This window comes from Protopterus annectens, chromosome 5.part0 (assembly GCF_019279795.1).
Source record: "Protopterus annectens isolate FY-2018-M chromosome 5.part0, PAN1.0, whole genome shotgun sequence".
Classification (NCBI taxonomy): domain Eukaryota; kingdom Metazoa; phylum Chordata; order Ceratodontiformes; family Protopteridae; genus Protopterus; species Protopterus annectens.
Window position 1 is genome coordinate 1,441,181,835 of NC_056735.1, and position 19,960 is coordinate 1,441,201,794.

At 37.8% G+C, this 19,960-nt stretch overlaps 1 protein-coding gene across 1 annotated transcript in view; it reads right to left on the reverse strand.

Moving 5' to 3' along the window:
* Positions 1-19,960, reverse strand: part of FGF14 (fibroblast growth factor 14) — a 906,834-nt gene that overhangs the window by 760,067 nt on the left and 126,807 nt on the right. Inside the window, exon 3 of the mRNA XM_044071245.1 lies at positions 4,363-4,466. Within this exon, the coding sequence (XP_043927180.1) occupies positions 4,363-4,466 (104 nt within the window). The remainder of the gene's footprint in view (positions 1-4,362; positions 4,467-19,960) is intronic.

Consider the following 19,960-nt stretch of genomic DNA (forward strand, 5'->3'; position numbering starts at 1 on the left):
TACTATTTCATGACTGGCTGTCTGTAAGGCTTGTTGTTTAGACCCCAACACATAGCAAAGAGTATAAGACCATTGATTGGGCAGTGATGGCAAATGTTTTGGGTTTTTCATGTCAAAAATTTGAAAAATGCCTAACTTGACTCTGTTTATGTCATTCCCCCAACCAAAAAAAATAAATAAAAATAAAAACAAATAAAACAGCATGGCTCTCAGTACATCAGGGATAAATCTCAACAGAATCAGGGACAAATCTAGAAATAAGAGACATAGTAAGTTTTAAAGTACTAGTACTATTAATTTGGGACACTGACAGAAAAAAATGAACCTGAATTAATATACATTTTCTGAGGTAAAATTAGTCTATAAATCTAATTATTATCAGTTTTAAGTGTAAAAAGTTAAACGTTTTAGGAGGGATTAAGAGGGACAGTTGAGCAGCACACTCCTAGAAATGCGGACTACTTGCCATTTGCAGAAGTGTAACCACGAAGAGAAAATAATGTCGGCACTGCCCTTTACAGACTCTATCGAGAAAGCATACTGAAATAGTCTTTGAGGTTAATAACTTCCTTACCTCTGCAGCAGTGCTGTTGAACTGGCTCCTGGACAAAATCATTTGATGCACTTCACACAAGCAAAAAATGCAAAAGCAGTTTCTTTGGTAATTCGAGTGTTGGTGAATGCCAGTGTGTCACCCAAATGTCATAGCATGTCACCTTTGACACGTGTGTCGTAGGTTTGCGATCACTGGACTAGGGCCACGTAACATATCTTACTAATCTTTCACACTACACTTATACATTGGAATGGGACATTTAATAGTTATGTGATTCATTCATCACATAAATCATCTATGCGTTAACACCTTATTCACACCTCAATACCCCCCCCCCATTTATTTTCCATTCTAACTCTCCCTGAAAGTTCTGAATATCCTTTCACAGACTGGCATGTGCCACCCGTAACTAGAATATAACTTATAAAACTTACAACAGCTTGGCACAAGTTATCACGTGACAGACTGGTATAGCAATACCAAAAAACATGAACATCCATTAGAATTGTAATGGCATGGCTTCAGATGTGCTAAAATATCAATCCCATGGCATACATGTTGCATAGTCTGTGGCACTTCCTAAAATATACCATGGTGTTTTGTACTTGTACTACTGTTTACTGCATATCTAAATAATATTTTTTTAATTTTTGACTGCCAAATACATCCTTCCTATTAAGCCAGAAAAACAGCAGCTCATGGCTGATTTGAAATCTTAGTCTAAGCAGATGTGAATTTATTCCGTCAAGAATGATGGAAGATTATTGGTGAGACAGTAAGAGAAGTAGATCAAGCTGATAGCACCACACTTAGTAGCATGGCTTGTCTGGCAGTTAACACAGAGGACTGAGGCTATAAGCTGTTAATGAGCTGATTCCTGTAGGTAAGAGTTCGATTCCCCACAGTCCCCATTTGCCTATTATGTGACTCTGGTAAGCAACTGAACCAGACAGTACTCTGGGGTAATGGGCAAACATGGCTAGACTCCTCAAAGGACTTATGACTACATGCTTACTAACTACCCATGAACCTATTGCATCCAAGTCTTGCAACTTAACTTGCATTTCCTTCATGCGTATGCTAGATTTATATTCATGTATTGCTCTGTGTAATCACTATATGCTTTATGAAATATAGTTATTTCATCAGTTAAAACTCCTGATAAGGCTGCACAATATACATTTTTTTTATTTAAGGCTTAGGCTGTACTCTCCATGTTTGCTTTTATATAACATTTTCTATGGCTGGGTTATAACCTCTAAAATTCATGTCTCAATCCTGCAAAACATTGTGATTATCTTGCTTTGCTACTTACTTTAGAGCATGCTCAGTACTGTCAGCTACACTTAAGACTTCTAGAATGATTGAATTGTGTCTTAGTATTGAGCAATGGCAGGTTAGTTGTGCAAACTAATATCACCCATTGATAGTTCTACGCTCATGTTAAATTCACTACTGCATACTTCTGCAACAAACATGACAAGTTAATTTTATTTTCATTTTTGCTTCACATCTTTCTCTTTCCATAGTACCTATCCTCACTATTATTTGTATTTAACACTACTGTTTATTTACATACCCCAGTTTCTAATGCAGCCTGCAGGATTTATTCATACCCCCCAATGGTCTACTTTGATTCTGTCAGTGAAATGTATGTGCTTTTGGTTTTACTTCCTCATTCACATTATTAACACACACACACATTTTTTTTTTTTTTTTTTTAATAGCAAATTTTGATCTTTGCCTATCTTGTTGCCATAATCTAAGAAGCAGTTGTGAGTTTAAATCTAGTCTGAAGATAACTGCCCATGACTGTATAGGAACACATCTGATCACTGACCCTAAGTGAATCCATATCCTTTTTACATAAAATCCTCAAAACCTGTTTCTAGATATTGTGAGCTCAACAGAAGCAGTCATTATCATAATTTTATATATGACATATTGTAAGAGACAATGTAACACATAAAAAAGAGCCCTACAGGCTGACTTATGTTTTGATCGTGAGCTGTTTTTCTTGGACTATGTATTGTACTCCACTGACTTTTCAACTTCTGGCAAAATGGAATGTGGTATCAGTGGATATCCCGTGGTGCCAAAAGTAAAAAAAAAATATACTGAAAATGTCTCCAAGAAATGCACAGCAGTTAGCTTGTCATAAAGAAAAGAATTACTATATGAATTCATACTCATTTCACAAGAGGAAATACATATGCAGCAGATCCCAACCACTGCAAACCATTACACTACTGTATAATGTTATAAAGTATTCCAGGGTGAGGACCTCTTTTCCATAAACAAACCAGTCTCTGACTACAGGAGGTTAAATTTTGGTTTTGATACAAAAACATTGAAATAAGAAACAGGAAAAATGACAGTTTATTTAAATGAAATACAGTTGGGGCAAAAATGAAGATGACGTCAGCACAGGTCTATGTAACTTCAAACTGTAAGGGTTACTAGCTTATCAAATGCCTAACTCCCAAGAACCGATGTTATTTGATCAGCTGTCAGTTATGAAGGCTCTAAAGATTTGCAATAACTGAAAATAAGTAGCAAAATGAGAGATAAAGCCATCCTCTTCTGATTCAAATGACACATAAGAACTGACAAAAACACAGCAATAAATTATAAAAAGTTCGATTTGTAATATGTTTCTGCTGCAAATGATATGAATAGGGCTTAGAATAATAAAGTATCTGTGTATGATTGTGCGTGTGTGCGTGTTTGTGTTTTTACATGTGTTTGATTAGCTTCACAAGCAGGTTTTATTTTACTAAAACAGTGTGTTAGAGTGTTATTTTATTTGTTGATGATTATACACATAGACACACACACACACACACACACACACACACATACAGTATGTATGTAACTTCTATTTATTTTTCTTGTATGCACATTTCAGTTGTGAACTTGAAGGCTCCTAGAATGTATCTCTGTAATTATCACAACACTGGAAGGAGTATAATGAATCTCAAAACAGACCTGGAAAATTTCAAAATATAAAAAAATGTTCAGCTTTGTGGCTCCTCAGCTCACCAAACCGTACACGCACACACACACACACACACACACACACACACACACACACACACACACACACACACACACACACACAGGAATGTTTCATAATCTGAAATACTTAAAAACTGTCACTTGTTATCAGACATTATGTTACATTAATTTTATGTTAAACCTGTAATGAACTGCTTTACTGTGTATAAAAAAATACTTTATAAAATAAATGCTGTCTTCACTTTTGAAAACGTTTTTTTTTTCACTTTTTTCTTCCTTAGTATCATGTCTGTTATTGCCTTAGAGACTTTTCTTGTAAAATAAGTGTAACATCGCTTCAATTGCATTTCACTGCATCTGTGAAATTCCAGCTACATTTTATCACTGAGGCTATGCATGCAATTGGTCAGTTTTATTCAGTGCACTATCCTGGTACACAAATATAAATAAAATAAAGCAAATAAAAATAAGACCTAGAGTTGTTGGACAGCAATACAAATACCGTCAATGACTGAACTGAATGAGCAACCTACAACAAACTGATCTGTTAGTAATTCAGAATATATAGTCAGCTCTAGAGTACACAGCTATGATATATTATATTTTTCGAAGGATTGTTTGTTTCAAGCCTCTAAAATGATCATTACAACCAATGCAGTGTAGTATGCTGCAGAGAACAGCGGTATATTCTGTAGCACTCAGTAGTCTCTGTGTTTTGCTTTTCAGTAATAAATATTTTAATTAAAAGGAATGCTTCACAGTGGTTTTGTTTAAGTTAAAATACTCACTGATGTGTAGAGATACCCTTCACCATTCATGGCTATGTACAACCCGGTCTTCACCCCCTGAACGGCAACAACTCTGAGGCCCACTGGTATCAGATTGAACAATGCTGCAAACAGAGATGGTATGTTAGTTTCACCCAGGGTACAGAACTGTAGACAACAGTAGCTCAGGACAGATAATTATTTCTTACTCTAGAATAAACACTCGTGTTTTATCAGATGGGTCATTAGCAAAAACATTATTAGATGTCATCTTAACAGCTGCAGTCATGGCATTTCATCTAATTAGCAGTGATGCAAAATACATTTATTAGGGTTCTACAATGAATCATATTAACGGTTGCTAATGTGACATTTCTTCTAATTAACAGTGATGTAAAATACTGGTATTGGGGTTTTATAATGAGAAGGTAACATTCATTACACAATGAGACAATGACAGAGGCTAGCGTACCATCAATACATGTAATTCTTGACAATTATAAATTAAATTATCATTTGAAATATGTTGAAAACAAAATGTATATAGAACTAACATGTTTAAAATGTGATCCATAGTAAAGATTTGGGAGGTGAAACAAAAGAAATCAGAAGGAAAAACAGACAAAAATAATGTAATTCTTTAAAATACAATACAGAACAATGTGATAAAAGTAAAGCAAAGTGAGCTATGTACACCTATGTTTTCATTTTTATTTTCTTTACTTGTGTTTACTCTTTGTTGACAAAGTATTTATCACGCCCCACTTTCACAACAAATAGTTTCATTGAGGGATGTAAGAGCTAAGGTACATTACGCTGAGAATATAGACTTTTTTGTAAACAGTTCTCCAAAACTCTTTTTCTACATGTACAAACAGCTCCCTAAGTGACTCTGAAACAGTTTAAATCTGTTTTGGCTATGTCTGTAGTTCTGTTACAGTCTTATCTACATAATGGTGACCTGGATTGATTACTTAGAGCCTATAGTTATAATAATTCATTATTTTATGTGCATCCACATTTGCTTTACAAGTAATGCTAGCACTGGTATTTTTATAGGGCAGTTTAGAAGTTACAGAATTCAGCAGCGTAGTTTTCAAAAAAGTACACGTGGTAGCTGAAAACTTAAGGACTTCTAGATTAATCTCTCTTGCAGTCCATTATTCAACAAGTGTGATATACTGATGTCCATACAGACAAATGACAGAAATTGCTATGAAAAGTCAATGGTGGAAAAGCCAAACTATGAAAATTAGAATGTATTCTCCCAAAGAAGTGTAATGAGGAAATTCCGAGTTATTATTCCACAGTAATCTAATGGCAATGTACTCTTGTACCTACTCATCCAAGACATCTGATCTCCAAAGAGGCAGCCAGGCAGGGCAACACTGGAAGGACAGAAAGATGGAAGTGGACAAGTAAGGGCAGTCAGCCCAAAGGGTCCTGTGCATTTTGTCATGGCTGATTTGATTGAAGCTCAAACTGTCGAGACTTATTCGTCAATGCCTGGCTTTTTCAGTACTAGTAGTGAGGACAGGGGGAACTTGTCACCCCCCCCCCTTACATATCCATGTTAAAGCATGTCCCTGAGGTTTGTTGAGTTGGATTGTGTTGAATCAGTCTTTATAGTACAAGAAGCAATGAAACCTGTCTCATCAAGTAGATACACAGGTAGGAATAGAGTGAAAAGGGACAGGAAGGCGATCACTGTAGGGATACAGTAGAATTGGGATGAACAGAAGAATGCTGAGGTGAAGAAAAGCAGGAGGAAGAAGGGTCTGAAAACACTAAGGGAAGAGAGAACTTAGAGTGGAAACAGTAGGTAGGCCATGTAAGAAACACAGAAGCAGACAAGAAAGGGGACAGCTGTACTGATGGCAAAGTGCAATCTGGGAAACAAATAAGTGTTTAGTGAGTAAAGACAATAAATAAATATCATTATGGAGACTGCATGTTCAACAAACAGGGATATTTGTAACACAGATGCTGTGAATAGCACACTTCCTGCTGTAGTCCTGCAGACTCCATTCTACAATTTCCGATGCCTTCTACATGACTGATGCCTTATACTTCACTGTGTGAATTCTATACCGCTGACACAATAAAAAATGGTAACGATGTTACAAAGATGGCGCTATGTTAATTGTACGTATGATCCATGTTGCGCAAAAGCATGCAATAATGGAAAGTAGCAAAATTATAAAAACATCCAAAAATAAAATATGTGAGGCACTCGTCATAAAAGTATACATCTGAATACACTATACTCTGGCCACTGTTTTCCTTAAATGTGCATACTGTCTCTGATAACCTCATTCAGCGAAAAACAAGGCAGTTGTCCTCTTCTACTATGCTGGTATTCTAAAGCTTAGGAGGTATGGATTGGAACACTACCTAGTTTTAATTAATTTCATTTCACTTTATTTAGTAATTTGTTTGTCTGTTTTGCTTATTGGCATAGCACAACTTTACCCACTAACTCCAGTTTATTTATTTATTTATTTTATTTATGCGTTTGTTAACAGGAGTAGAACACTTATCCAAATGGATCATTTTCAGGTTTAGCTTGGGCGCAGAAGAAGTACAAATATAGAAATAATATACTCAAACAGAAAAATATTTTTATAGAAGAGTCACTGAGACTAAAAAAATAATAGTAAGAGATGAACAGAAAGAGACAGTTACAATGATTTTGCCCATATTTATAGAAAGCAAATAGTAACATGGGATTATAATATCTAGAAGGAAAGATACAATTAATGCAAAGCATCTCATTTTAACATGCTATTAAACAAGATGTAGAAGAATGTTCATAGTAATTTATTTATTATTCATTATTTATTAAACTTTGTTAAACAGTTAGGTAGCTGGGCTGATCCACGGACTTTGTTCATCCAAAACACCAACCTTTTGGCTGTAACAAAGAAAAATATATAAGATTACCTACAAATAACAAGGAGATGTTGGTATCAGTAAAAAAAGAAATGCCACAGAATATTAAAGATGTGGAATATAATAATTACATGGCTGAAGACCAAAAATCAATATGGTGCAATCTGATATCTAAACTACACTGTGGTGGGAGTGTGTGGCCTAGACCCTTCTAAGCTGAGCATTGCTGGTAAACTGCTGCTTTAGTTAAACTGTTTTTTGCTGTTGTGACTGTGACTTTATGCACTTTGAATTTCTAGTACTTCTGCATTTTATAGCATAGGCTAGATTCAGACGATGAATCTACACTGTTTGGTATCGCATGAGAAATAAAACCAGCTCTTCACTGAGATACTGAAAGATCTGAGGCATTTCTGGCTGCCAACTAACTATAAGTGCCTGTCTTTGCTCTTATATTGAACTTTTAATTTGTATTTGCATTCTACTGTTTGCTTTAATTGTCTGAACTGATTTTTGCCACATTTTACTTTTGGTGAAGGCCTTTCTGCACCCTTGTGAGAGAAGAGTGCTGTCTGGGTCCCCTCTACTAGAGGGTGATTTACTACAGATCAGAGAGAGTGCCCTTATTAGCTGGTTTGGGTTAAAAGGGTTATTTCTTGTTTTATTTTAAGCCCCATGTTTGCTCTCATTTGCGTGTAGCGCACCATCGTGTACTGATGCATAGCTGTGGTTACCACTGGTGGTTATAGATGCAAACGTTTTGCTTGTTAAATTTTCCCTAACCACTTTGCTTGTGGCCTCCAGAGATTTTTCATAGCCTTGTCAGGTGGAACACTAAGCCTAGCCTCAGAGGTACCAACACAACCTCTCCCCCACTAGCCATTCCTAAGTGCGACCTCTTTTCTTAACCATATTAATTTACATAACACTATGGACAGACAATTTCCCATAGTTTCTCCAGCCAGCTTGGTCAACATGGGCATCTTGAGGCATTATAGCAACTCCCTCATGTTCACTGACAACCCTCTACTCCTAGTCCACACAAACTCAACATGTGAGAGATGTAACTACATTAAGAACCTTGAATCCATGCTCTCACACACACCAGTTAGTACATATGACAATGAGTGGGTTGTCAGCATGCACACCTCACTTCTTACTCTACCCAAACCCACATCATACATGCCTACATACGTGGAGGTCCTCACCAGAAACATACCTAAATATCAGAGACCTCACAAACACAAGCACACTACACAAAATACTTCCTCTACAGAACACAATACACATAATAGCTCATGCACCAGTGTCTCACCTGTCAGCCCTTAAGGAAAACCACAAAGCCAAACATATGAGTCACAGGTGATTCCATCATGAGAAACACAGATGTCTCTCTCACCAGGCTGGATAAGGAAAACGTCACAGTCAGCTGTCTGTCAAGTACCAAGATAAGCCATATTGCACATGCACTCAAGTTTCTTAACAACAGGTACTGTTATGACTCCATCATAGTCCATTCGGTGTGAATGGCTTGGGACATACTTCTCTGCACTATATGGAAAGAGACATGCTCAGCTCTCGGACTATGTGTCTCAGGCAGGTATGTCCCCAGCCTTAAGCAGCATTTTGCCTTCACCTAGGACGATGCCTCAATGCAAATAGAAAATGATTGACTTCAATAATTGGCTAAGTTTCTGGTGTCATTCTAAAGGGATCCAGTATCTGTCAGCCTGGGATGACATGATCGACGGACCTCGATGCTTTGCCAGAGATGGTCTTCCTCTGCCACCCTTGGGATTTCAGCTACTGGGCAAGGCTCTTGCCACCCACATAGTGCCTTTTTAGGCAGTGTCTCAAGGACAAAATTCCTGACATAAAAACTCTGTCTAAAAACAACCACAAGGTTATGCTGCTAAACACTAGGAGTCTTAACACAAAACTGCACTTACTGGAAGCTATCCTCACCTTGGAAGATGCAAACATTTGTGCAGTCATGGAGACCTGGTTCAAGGCTATGGAGAGCACCTCAGCCATACTGGGTTATACCTCCTTCCACACATTTAGACCACAAACTAAAGGTGTGAAAACTAAAGGAGGTGGTATATCAATATTCATTAAAGATAAAACACCTCCAGATTGGTTAAACAGCATGATTCCCTGGAGATACTTCAGGTGCAATTAAATGTTGGTAGGACACGTATTCAAGTCATTGCCAGCTACAGGACCCCCTCTATGAATCAGGACACTCACTCTGCCTATTTGGATCTACTTGAGTCTATCAAGATACATCTGACCATCATGGTTTTGGGCAACTTTAACAACCCATCCATTCACTGGATAAATTTCTCATGCTCAAATTCACTTGCTCAAAGGTTGTTCAACTTCGTTAACTCCAGTGCCCTGGACCAGCTGGTTGACACCCCCACAAGGGGTGCCAACATCCTGAATCTGGTGCTTACCAATATGGGGGACCACTGCAGCATCCCTACTGTGAGGTCTTCCCTGGTGAGATCTGACCAGAAATCAGTCTTATTTGAAGTAACTATCACACCTGACCCCCCCTAGCAGCAACTAAACTAACAAACTTCTCCAAAGCAGATTATAACCTCTGATGAGATGGTATAAATAGCTTCACTGCACTTCCACCTTCAAATGAAACTATGCAGAATTCTACACTAGTGCTTTATACAAACACATGTATAACTGCATTGACTTGACGGTAAATGATAGGATCATAACAAGCTCCTCAAGGAAGAGCAAACCTGCCAGGTGGACAGTTGCCATTAACCGGTTTTACAATAAGAGGAAGAAATCACTATCAAAGAGTAAGAGGGAATGAGGCCTAAACTGGAAACACTCCCTTCTCAGCTTAAACAAAGCAAATTAGACTTCTTATGAAGTCCTCCAAAGCAAACTATGAATCCAAACTAGCTTCCTCAACTAAAGACAACCATAGGGCATTTTTTTATTACATCCGTAACCTAAAAGGAAAGGCTCAGATTTCTGCCAAACTGGTAGTTAATGATATCACATATACTGAGCCTGTGGACATACCCGTTGGCCAACAGGTTCTGTGAAAACTTCAATCCCTTGTCCCCACCACACGTACCCCGTTACATCCCTAACACCTGTCCCCTACCTAGTATCTCTAAAGAGCAGGTCATAAACGCCCTCTCTAAGGCCAAAATCACAGCATCTATGGGGCCTGATAACATCCCAGGCTGCATCCTACATGGGCTCCAACAAGAATTAGCAACACCGTTGTGTCCTCTTTTCAATCATTGTCTAAGCACTGGCTTCATCCCAGCTGTATGGAAAATGGCCACCATTATTCCATTGCACAAAGGTGGTGCTTCCACTGACCCTGTTATCTATATACCTATTAGCCTGACTAGCCTTATCTGCACGGAAATGGAGCGAATCATCATGGACATTATTAACAAAGATATAGATAATCTCCAAACACTTTACCCTACTTAGTCTGGATTTGTCAAAGGACAATAAACCTTGTGGACTTCTTTGAAACAGTCACCAAGGCCCTGGATGAGGGGAAATTTGTGTATACAGCCTACCTATATATGCCAAGGCATTTGACACTATCCCCTATTCAGCCATCATTGACAAACTCACCCAGCTAGGTATCATCCAAATGGGATGGGGTCCGAATGGAGAGATAATAAGTCAGCAAGAAAAGGAGAGTAGTATTACTGAAATTAAATTCATCCTCAAGTCTTAGTGAGTAGCTTCATGAGGTGGACCCTGTTTTTCACAAAATCTCACCAAGACAACACTGACACATAGGCTATATTTTATACAGCACATATCATGGACAGAAGTAGGTCAAAAATCAAGATGGCTGAGCGCACGAGATCCAGGATAAAAAAAGTGCCCAATCCTGGTAGGCGCACTGGTGCCAGGACTGGAAAAAATGACAGGGTAGAACCCTCAAAATATGGAAACATTCCTAAAATGGGGCTAGGCCAGGTCAGGCGCAGGGGGAGGATGGCCCCCTCTTGTAGAAGGAAGTAGCAGCCCACAGAAATCAGAAAAGAATTACAGGACAAAGAGCCATAAAAACGATAGAGTGGGCTATTGAGGATAAGAAAGAAAGTATGTATTGTTACGATTATGCAAAAAGCCCAGAATTTCCAGACACAAGATATACAAAAAGATTAAGAGATAAATTAGAGGAATGAAAAATACTTCCACAAGAAAAACTCTCACAAGCCTCAAATAAAATTTTGTGTTCATTAATACAACAGATTTGTGAAAAACATTATATAGACCAAGAAACTTTGATCTGTTTGGAAATAAAGAAGCATCTGAGGAAGTGCAAAAATATAAACAACAGAACCTATAGATTTTTGTAAAGTATAAAAAAGAAACATGGACAGGGGAAAGAAACACAGATCTGATGTGGTGCAATATTTATGCAAAGTCGAAGGCCAAATTAATCAATACAAACAAGGCAGCCCCAAAGATATTCAAAGAGAAATACAGGCAAAGGCACCCAGATATGGAAAATTTCACACTAAAAAACTAATATCACAAAGAGGAAATGTAGAACAGAAGATTAGTAAAGTAGAATTAAAAAAAAAAACAGAAGCTGAAGTTATGGAATGTCTGCAGAGTAAATGATTCGGTGTAGAAGGTCTAACACAGGTTACAGCATAGCATGATGGAACGAGTCCCCAAAGTAAAGAGAAACAGGAAGGTCAGTTAACATCTGAAGAAGAAATGTGGACACGGGAAAGAAAAAGAGATTTAATATGGTGTAATATTAATGCAAAGGAGAAAGCAAAACTAACCAATACAAAAAGATAAGCACCAAAGATTTTTGAAGAGATATACAGGCAAAGGAATCCAGACATGGAAAGCTTTACAATACAAACAATAAGAAGACAAAGAGGAAACGTAGAAAAGAAGATTAGCAATGGAGAAGTTAAAGAAATAGAAACTGATAGTATGGAGTATCTGCAAAGTGAAGGATTCAGTGTAGAAAATCTGACTCAGAAAGCACCACAGCAGGATAGAACAGTAGACATACAAATTAAAGAGAAACCACTGGAATGGGAAGCAACTGGGCAGTTTTCATATGAAGATATTTTGGAACCTTCCACAGGAAACCAGTATAAACATTCACTTGAAGCTGGACAGTAAGGGAAGGAACAGGAAACTGGCAACTCTGACACAGTCAATGTTGAGGAGTGATAGGCCAGGGAGTTCCATGTGAAAGAGCAATAGATGACAATGTGCCACAGGAAGATGCTACAGAACTCTCTATAGAATGCCTGCAGGAAATGGAGAACAAAAAATGTGCCCTTAGTTTAGAAGAAAATGAGTTAAGAGAAGAGTTGCTTGATTTAATATTAATAGATAGACATATTAAGATCAATAAAAGAAATAGACTGCAGAAGAAAAATAAAACCCAAAAAGTCAGAAGTTTGATACAACAAATGAATACAATAATTAGGACTGTCCATAGAGATCCATGTGATATAACATAACAGAAGTAAACAGGATATATTACTGTGCAGCTAAATTAATAACTGATAAAGTTCTACCACAAGAACACAGGGTAGTGAAGCAAAGGAAGGGGAGAAATTGAATACCATCATGGAAGTACAGACTTGAGAAAACTATAAAGCAATTAAGACAAGAAGTGTCACTGTTAAAAGAGTATAGAAGAGGGAACAGATCAACAAAAATACTCAGAAAGACAGACATGATAAAAGCAATGTACAGTATTATAACGGATCAGGATTTATCTTGCACTATTGCAAATACTAAACTAAAAATCTCAGCACATGCAGAAAAACTTAGAAGATACACAGATAAACATAAAGGAAAAGTACAAAATAAGCAATTTATTGATGACCCTAAAAAATTCTATAGAGAATTGGGAAACAGGGTTAAAGGAACTGAAACACCACCTAAAACAGAAGAAATAGATATATTTTGGAGAAATATTTATGTAGATCATGTGGAACATAACAAAGATGCTAAATGGATAGAAGAAGTAAAAGAAAGAATAAGAAGTTCAAGTATATGAAATGGGATGAAGTAACTGCCAAAGAGATTGAGATAAAGTTAAGAAAATCCTCTAATTTAAAACCCCCAGGCCCAGATGCAGTGCCTAACTTCTGGCTACAAGTATTAACATCTTTGCATGAAGATTTAGTCTTGAGTAAGAACTATTTATATGCACACCCCAAACAGACACCAACCTGGTTAACATTAGGAAAAATAATCTTTCAACTTAAGACTGAACTGAAAGTTATCCTAAAAATTATAGACCAATAACTTGTCTTCCAACAATGTATATACCATACCCTGGAATTGATGCCAACAGAGTTTCTAGTAATTTAGAAAAAAATTCAGTCATGGCAATAGAACAAAATGGTAACAAAAGAAAGTCATATGAAGAAAGAATCATCTGTTGCTAAATAAAGTCATAATGGAGAATTGTAAAAAGGGGAAGAATCTAAGTATGGCATGGATTGACTACTAAAAAGCATTTGATAGTATCCCACATTCATGGATAAAAGAGTGCTTAAAAATGTGTAAGATCAATTACATTACAGTGACCATGAAACAGTGGCAGACCACTTTGCAATTAAGCCATGATAAAAGACAAACTAATTAGTCTAGGGATAAAAATTCAAATGGGCATATTCTAGGGTGACTCCCTGTCACCGCTGCTATTCTGTCTTGCTCTTAACCCTTTAAGCTGTCTACTGAACAGATTAGGCCATGTCTATAATTTGACTCCTAGAAAACAACAAAGTGTAATCTCTCATCTTCTCTTTGTCAATGATTTAAACTGTATAGCTCATCAGATGAGGAATTGAGAGCACAACTGGCAGTAGTCAAAACTTTTCAGATGATATAAGAATGTAATTTGGTCTTGATAAATGTGCAAAACAACCTTTATAGCAGGAAAACTGCAGCACCAGGAAAACATCAGTTTGGGACAAGAATGTGATATAAAAGAACTTGAGCAAGAGGGAGTGTATAAATATTTGGGAACTGATATAGGATTAACAATAAAACGTATGAATAAAACTTAGTAAGGAATATTTTAGAAGACTTAAATTAATCCTGAAAACAGCACTGACATCTAGGAACAAAATTCAAGCTATAAACCAATTTGTTCTTCCTGTCCTAACTTACAATTTTAGAGTGATTGACTGGCCCCAAAACATGTTGGATATATTATACAGGAAAACAAGAAGGATGCTTCATGCCCACCAAATGATTTATAAAAATCACTGCATACCAAGATTATAAGGAGGTATGGGCCTCCTTGAAATTGATTACATGTATAGATCTGTACCTGTGGGACACCACACATATCTGCTGACTGCACAAGACTCAAAAGTATTGACAGTTTTGAAACATGAGGAGAATAAATCTAAGATGACTTCCCTGCTTAGTCTAGCAGAAGCATATCAGTGTCAAGCAGGAATGGAAAGCAAACCAGAAGTAGTAAAAATCAGGCAGCAACTGAATGTGCCAAAAAAAAAAAAACAAAAGAAAGAATATAAGGTGAAGGACCAGATGAAAAGGCAAGAAATGTAAAAAATGCATAAATATAGTTGTAAGTGTAGAAAACTTCTGGAAGAACCTCATGTTGATCAGGATCAAATGCACGAATGGCTAAGGGGAGGCAAATTCAAACCAAAAAAAGATGAAAGGTTAATATGGGCAGCCCAAATTAGTGGGATACATACATGTTGGTTTACAAAGTCCATTGAACATGTGGGAGAAACAAACAAATGTAGGTTTTGTAAAACAGAATTGGAAACAGTTGCACTCCAGTTGGACACCTTGTTGCTGGTTGTGACATACTAATGGCAGAAGGATTGTATACTGAAAGGCACAATAATATGACAACATCGTTGCACTGGGAATTGTCCAAACATTGTTGTATCGAAGTAGCTGAAAAACAGTGGAAACATGAGCCACAAAGCATTATAGAAAATGATGAAATCTACATCACATGGGATCACCCGTTACCAACAGTTCAAAAGATAGATGTGGGAAAACCAGATATGGTGGTCCATGAAGAGAAGACGAAAGTAGATATGATCATTGAAATTGCTACACCCAATGACTACATTGTCTTGCATACAGAGAAACACAAAGTTATAAAATATCAAGATTTGCAAACAGAAATGAGAGCAATGTAGAAGAAAGATACCCAGATAGTTCCAATAGTAGTAGGAGCAATGAGTCTTATAGGTTCATAGGTTGGTACTAGGCTATCGGCCCTAGGGCCTAAACAAGCCTAGTCATAACAATTTCCTGGCTATTTCTTCCCACACTATTTACTTCCCTGGATCCCTGTCTAGCAGGGCGATTGACGTGATCACCAGGGTGAATTTCCTTTCTTCCATCCAATCATCAAGGTTTCTTTTGAAGAGGGCCAAAGAGGTGCTCTGCTTGACATGTATGGGCAGTCTATTCCAGAGTCTGGGGAGTCTTTGGGTCAGGAACCTATCCCTCCAGCATGTTTTGTTTATTGTGATGATGAGGTTTAGATCCCTGGAGCGTGTGGCTCTGAGGGATTGGGATTTCTTAAAGTGTAGCATGTTCAACAGCTCTAGGTTTGACATGGCCTTGTATGTTAAGCAGAGATCGCCTTGGAGTAGACGATATGCAACAGAGTATAGCTGAAGTTTTTTAAGGTGGTCAGCATAGGGCATGTGCTTTAGGCGTGTGATTCTTTTAGTGAGGTATTTCTGAGGCCTTTCCAGTAGTTGCAGATGTCTTGAGAGGTACATACCAAATGGGGCATTGTATTCTATAATGGGTCTAATGAGGGATGAGTACAGTGGGATAATGACCTCTTTCTGGATGAAAAGCCCTTAGTGATTTGACAAGTATATTTACATATGTTGTATATAACTCCATATGGACTGCAGGAGTCTTTAATGGGCACATTGTGGGTGCTGTGAAGAGCATTTTTGGCTGACATCAAAGATTGAAACAATACAAATTTCATGAACTTTAATTGTGCTTTGACTTAGGAATGGGGCCCATTTCCATCATGGTATCAGAAACCCAAAAGATTTGGAAAAAGAAAAAAAAAAAGAAAAAATAGGTATCAGCTCTTATATCATTAGATGGGTCGCTAACTGGATCACTGACAGAACCCATATAGTGAAAATAGGGGAACCCACCTCCAACAGCAGACCCATAACAAGTTGTGCTCTACAAGGATCAGTCCCGGGACCTCTACTGTTTGTAATCTGTTTATCCTAAGTACAAGCAAAGGCTAAAGGTCTGTGACTGACAAAGGTTGCTGATGACTGCAAACTGGAAGTGGCTATAGAATCTCCAAATGATGTCAACATCCTACAAGAGGGTCTTACACAAACAAACTTCTGGTGCCAAAGTCATGGCCTTAAACTCAATGCAAAAAAATGTATTATCATTCCTTTCAGTAAGGGTGATGTTCCTGCTAACTATTACATCAAAAGCAACAACTTAAGTATGCACTCAGTGGTGAGAGACTGGGGAACACAGGTTGACAACAGCCTTACCTTTAACCACCATGTCTCCACAATGGTAAGAAGGGCATTCTATATTGCTCATCTCATAAGTAAGGGCATTGTTTCCAGAAAAAAGGAAGTTATAACCTCCCTTTACTCTTCCCTCATCAGGTCAATAATTGAGTACAATGCCTCTATTGGTATGTACCTTTCCAAGCACCTGCAGCAACTGGAAAAACCACAAAAGTTCCTCACAAGGAAAATTCAAGGTCTTCAGCATCCATCCTATGTGGATAATCTGAAATCACTATCACTTTATTCTACAAACTACTCAGAAGTGATCTCTGCCTTGTATATAAGGCAATCTTTGACCCTGCTTTATTGGAAATGCTGCATATCCGTAAGTCACATGGTACACGGGTTACTTGTTCTAAAGACCTTAACCTGGTATGTGACATTAATAGAACCTGCTGGAGGGACAGATTTGTCTCCCAGAAGTTACCACACCTTTGGAACAGACTCCCACTTCATGTCAAACAGAGTACCTCATTGGCCCTCTTCAAATGCAGTCTGGATAATTGGATGTGTAACCATAAATTCACTCTGGAGCTTCCACTTGTGTCCTTCTTGGACAGGGACATTAGGTGCTGATCATGGAAATAAGGGTAGAATTTGGCTAGACTTGTAAGGGCCCTGGTAGCATTAGCCTAGTAACTTCCTATGATCTTATGATCCTACTCTATGGCATGTACAAGCATTTAAAGATATTAGGATTCCAAAGGAATGTTAGCTAGTGTCAATAGGTGCGGATAACCTTATGAAAGTGTGTTTGATATGAGTACATGGTGTAAACATAGTTGAAGTATAACATCACCAAGTGGAAAGCTGATTCCTAAATTTCATGCAGGGATAAAAGCAAACCAATAAAAAAAATGTAATTTCACAGCAATTAAATCCAAGCATGCCCAAGTCACCTGTTTGTCAGTAATGAAGCGTAGCTGGCAGTGGAACCCCTCCTACATGACCAATTGCTAGCTGGGTCTCCCTCTTCAGAAGGGTCTGTCACATATGTAAGTATTCAAGTTAAGGTCACTTTTTCTGAATGCTACTCTGCTGATACCTGGAATACAGGCATGCAGTGTCTTCAAACTGTATGCCCCCTACCCCAGTGCATGTGGTGTAGGACATCTGCTTGCATGCCCAATGTGTTACAACCCTGTTCTATCCCACTAGTGTGCGTCATGGGATGACATAAAAGTGGCAAGTCCCTGACCATCTCTTCTAAGGTAGGCATCACACAGATACCAGGAACTGTAGCAGAATTCTAGCTTCCTGTAGTATAAGTGAATGTGCACACACACACACACACACACACACACACACACACACACACACACACACACACACACACACACACACACAATGCTCTGACTTCACAGGTAAAAGTGGGCTCTTGACCAATCAGTGCTTAGAATAGAAAACATGGATATAATTCAGGGACCTTCTGTTACGATGAGTACCTGATATAAGCTTTATTCATCATCCCAAATGCCTGCCAGTGTTTTCTTTCTATGGAAGTGGAATACAAGCAGTGTACCAGACTGACCCAAGAAATGAAGATGACAAAAATGAAACAAACTATGTTGTACAGGTGAGGTAAAACCTGACCTAGCTCCTGAGTAATGATGCAATCTATAATTCCTTTGAATGTGTAAATTAAAGCACATATCATTGCCTTCACTTAATATCTCAAACTGTGGCATTCTTGAAGAAAACAGCTGTACTAGCTACTTTCATAGAAAAATGAGGTCAAACCACTCCATTTCAAACTTTTGTTATATTCATCAAGGCAAAAGAGAATGCAGTTCTTCAAAATGTGCAAATGCTTTCTTAGTTAATGGTCAACCTTATCTCCCTTCCATAAATGAGATAAATGATTGGTCAGACTGTAAAAGAGGCAAATGATTGGTCAGACTGTAAATAAGGCAAATGATTGGTCAGACTGAAAATGAGATAAAGGATCGGTCAGAATGTCTAACATCCTTGTTCTATTGTGGATAACGTTATTGTTGTTTATAGACATGGTATGTAGGGAACTTCTTTCAAAACCACCCTTTTGTTTTAGAATGAAAAGAAGCAACAAGATAACTTGGTTTAAAAAAAAAAGCAGATAATACTTTGTTCTGAATGAAACCCTGTTTATAATTATAATGACTCTTGACATTCCTCAAGAGATGCAACCTAGAAATCTTTATGGTTACAGCAGCAGTCACCAAAAATAATGTTTGCCAAGAAACAAACTTCATATCAACAGAATTTGAAACTTCAACTGAGCCTGATATGAAAGATTCCTATATGAAATATATCAGCCATAATGCTAGAAGTTAAAAAAAGATAAACAAACAAGGATAGCATATTCCTTTAGTACTAGCATTTTCTAGTTTGCTTTATTACTGATTGTTTAAGACTATTTTTGCTTCCCATCTGTAAAATGTATTCAGAATGATTTTATGCATTCTAATGGGATTTTCAGGAATAAAACATATTTTACACTGTACTACAAGGTCTACAGTAAGGCACAGATCAATGAAATGATGAAATACATAAGAAGTGAAGGAGCTACTGATGTATAACTTGAGCTAAAATAAACAATGTTTGTCACTTGTTTTTGTTATTAAGAGAGGTAGCGTTTCAAATTACTTGCGTATCAAGAATGCATTATTTTGAAGGATGGATATGCTTATCCTGGGAGAGGGTTGCACTGCAGGAGTCTCATGTGACAATCCCTGGTGGAGGCTGTGGATGTCATTGGGAGGAGGCGTGTTCCAAAGAGGAGGTGGGATGAACCTGGCTGAGCTGCCCTAGAGGTGTGGCAATACACTGCAATGTCTGCAAGGGAGGGGGATGGGTACGGCATACAAGAAACCCTCCACCGGATGGATGTGGAGATGGCTGAGCCCCCTGGGATGCCCCTAGAATCCAGGGGGGGTATGGAGATTTGCTGGTAGACCTGGCATGGATGTGGGTCATTGGGGCTGTTGGGCCATTAACATGACACAAAGGGGGCAAAAAAATGCATTGTTTTGCAGTCCAGTTTTGATGGTTTAAAATTTTTAGTCTTAAGTTCATATTCAGATATTTTGTAGATTAGTAACATTTGAAAACATACCTGTTTTACTGTTTTACATTCTACTTATTTAACATTCAATTAGTATATTACAACCCTGACA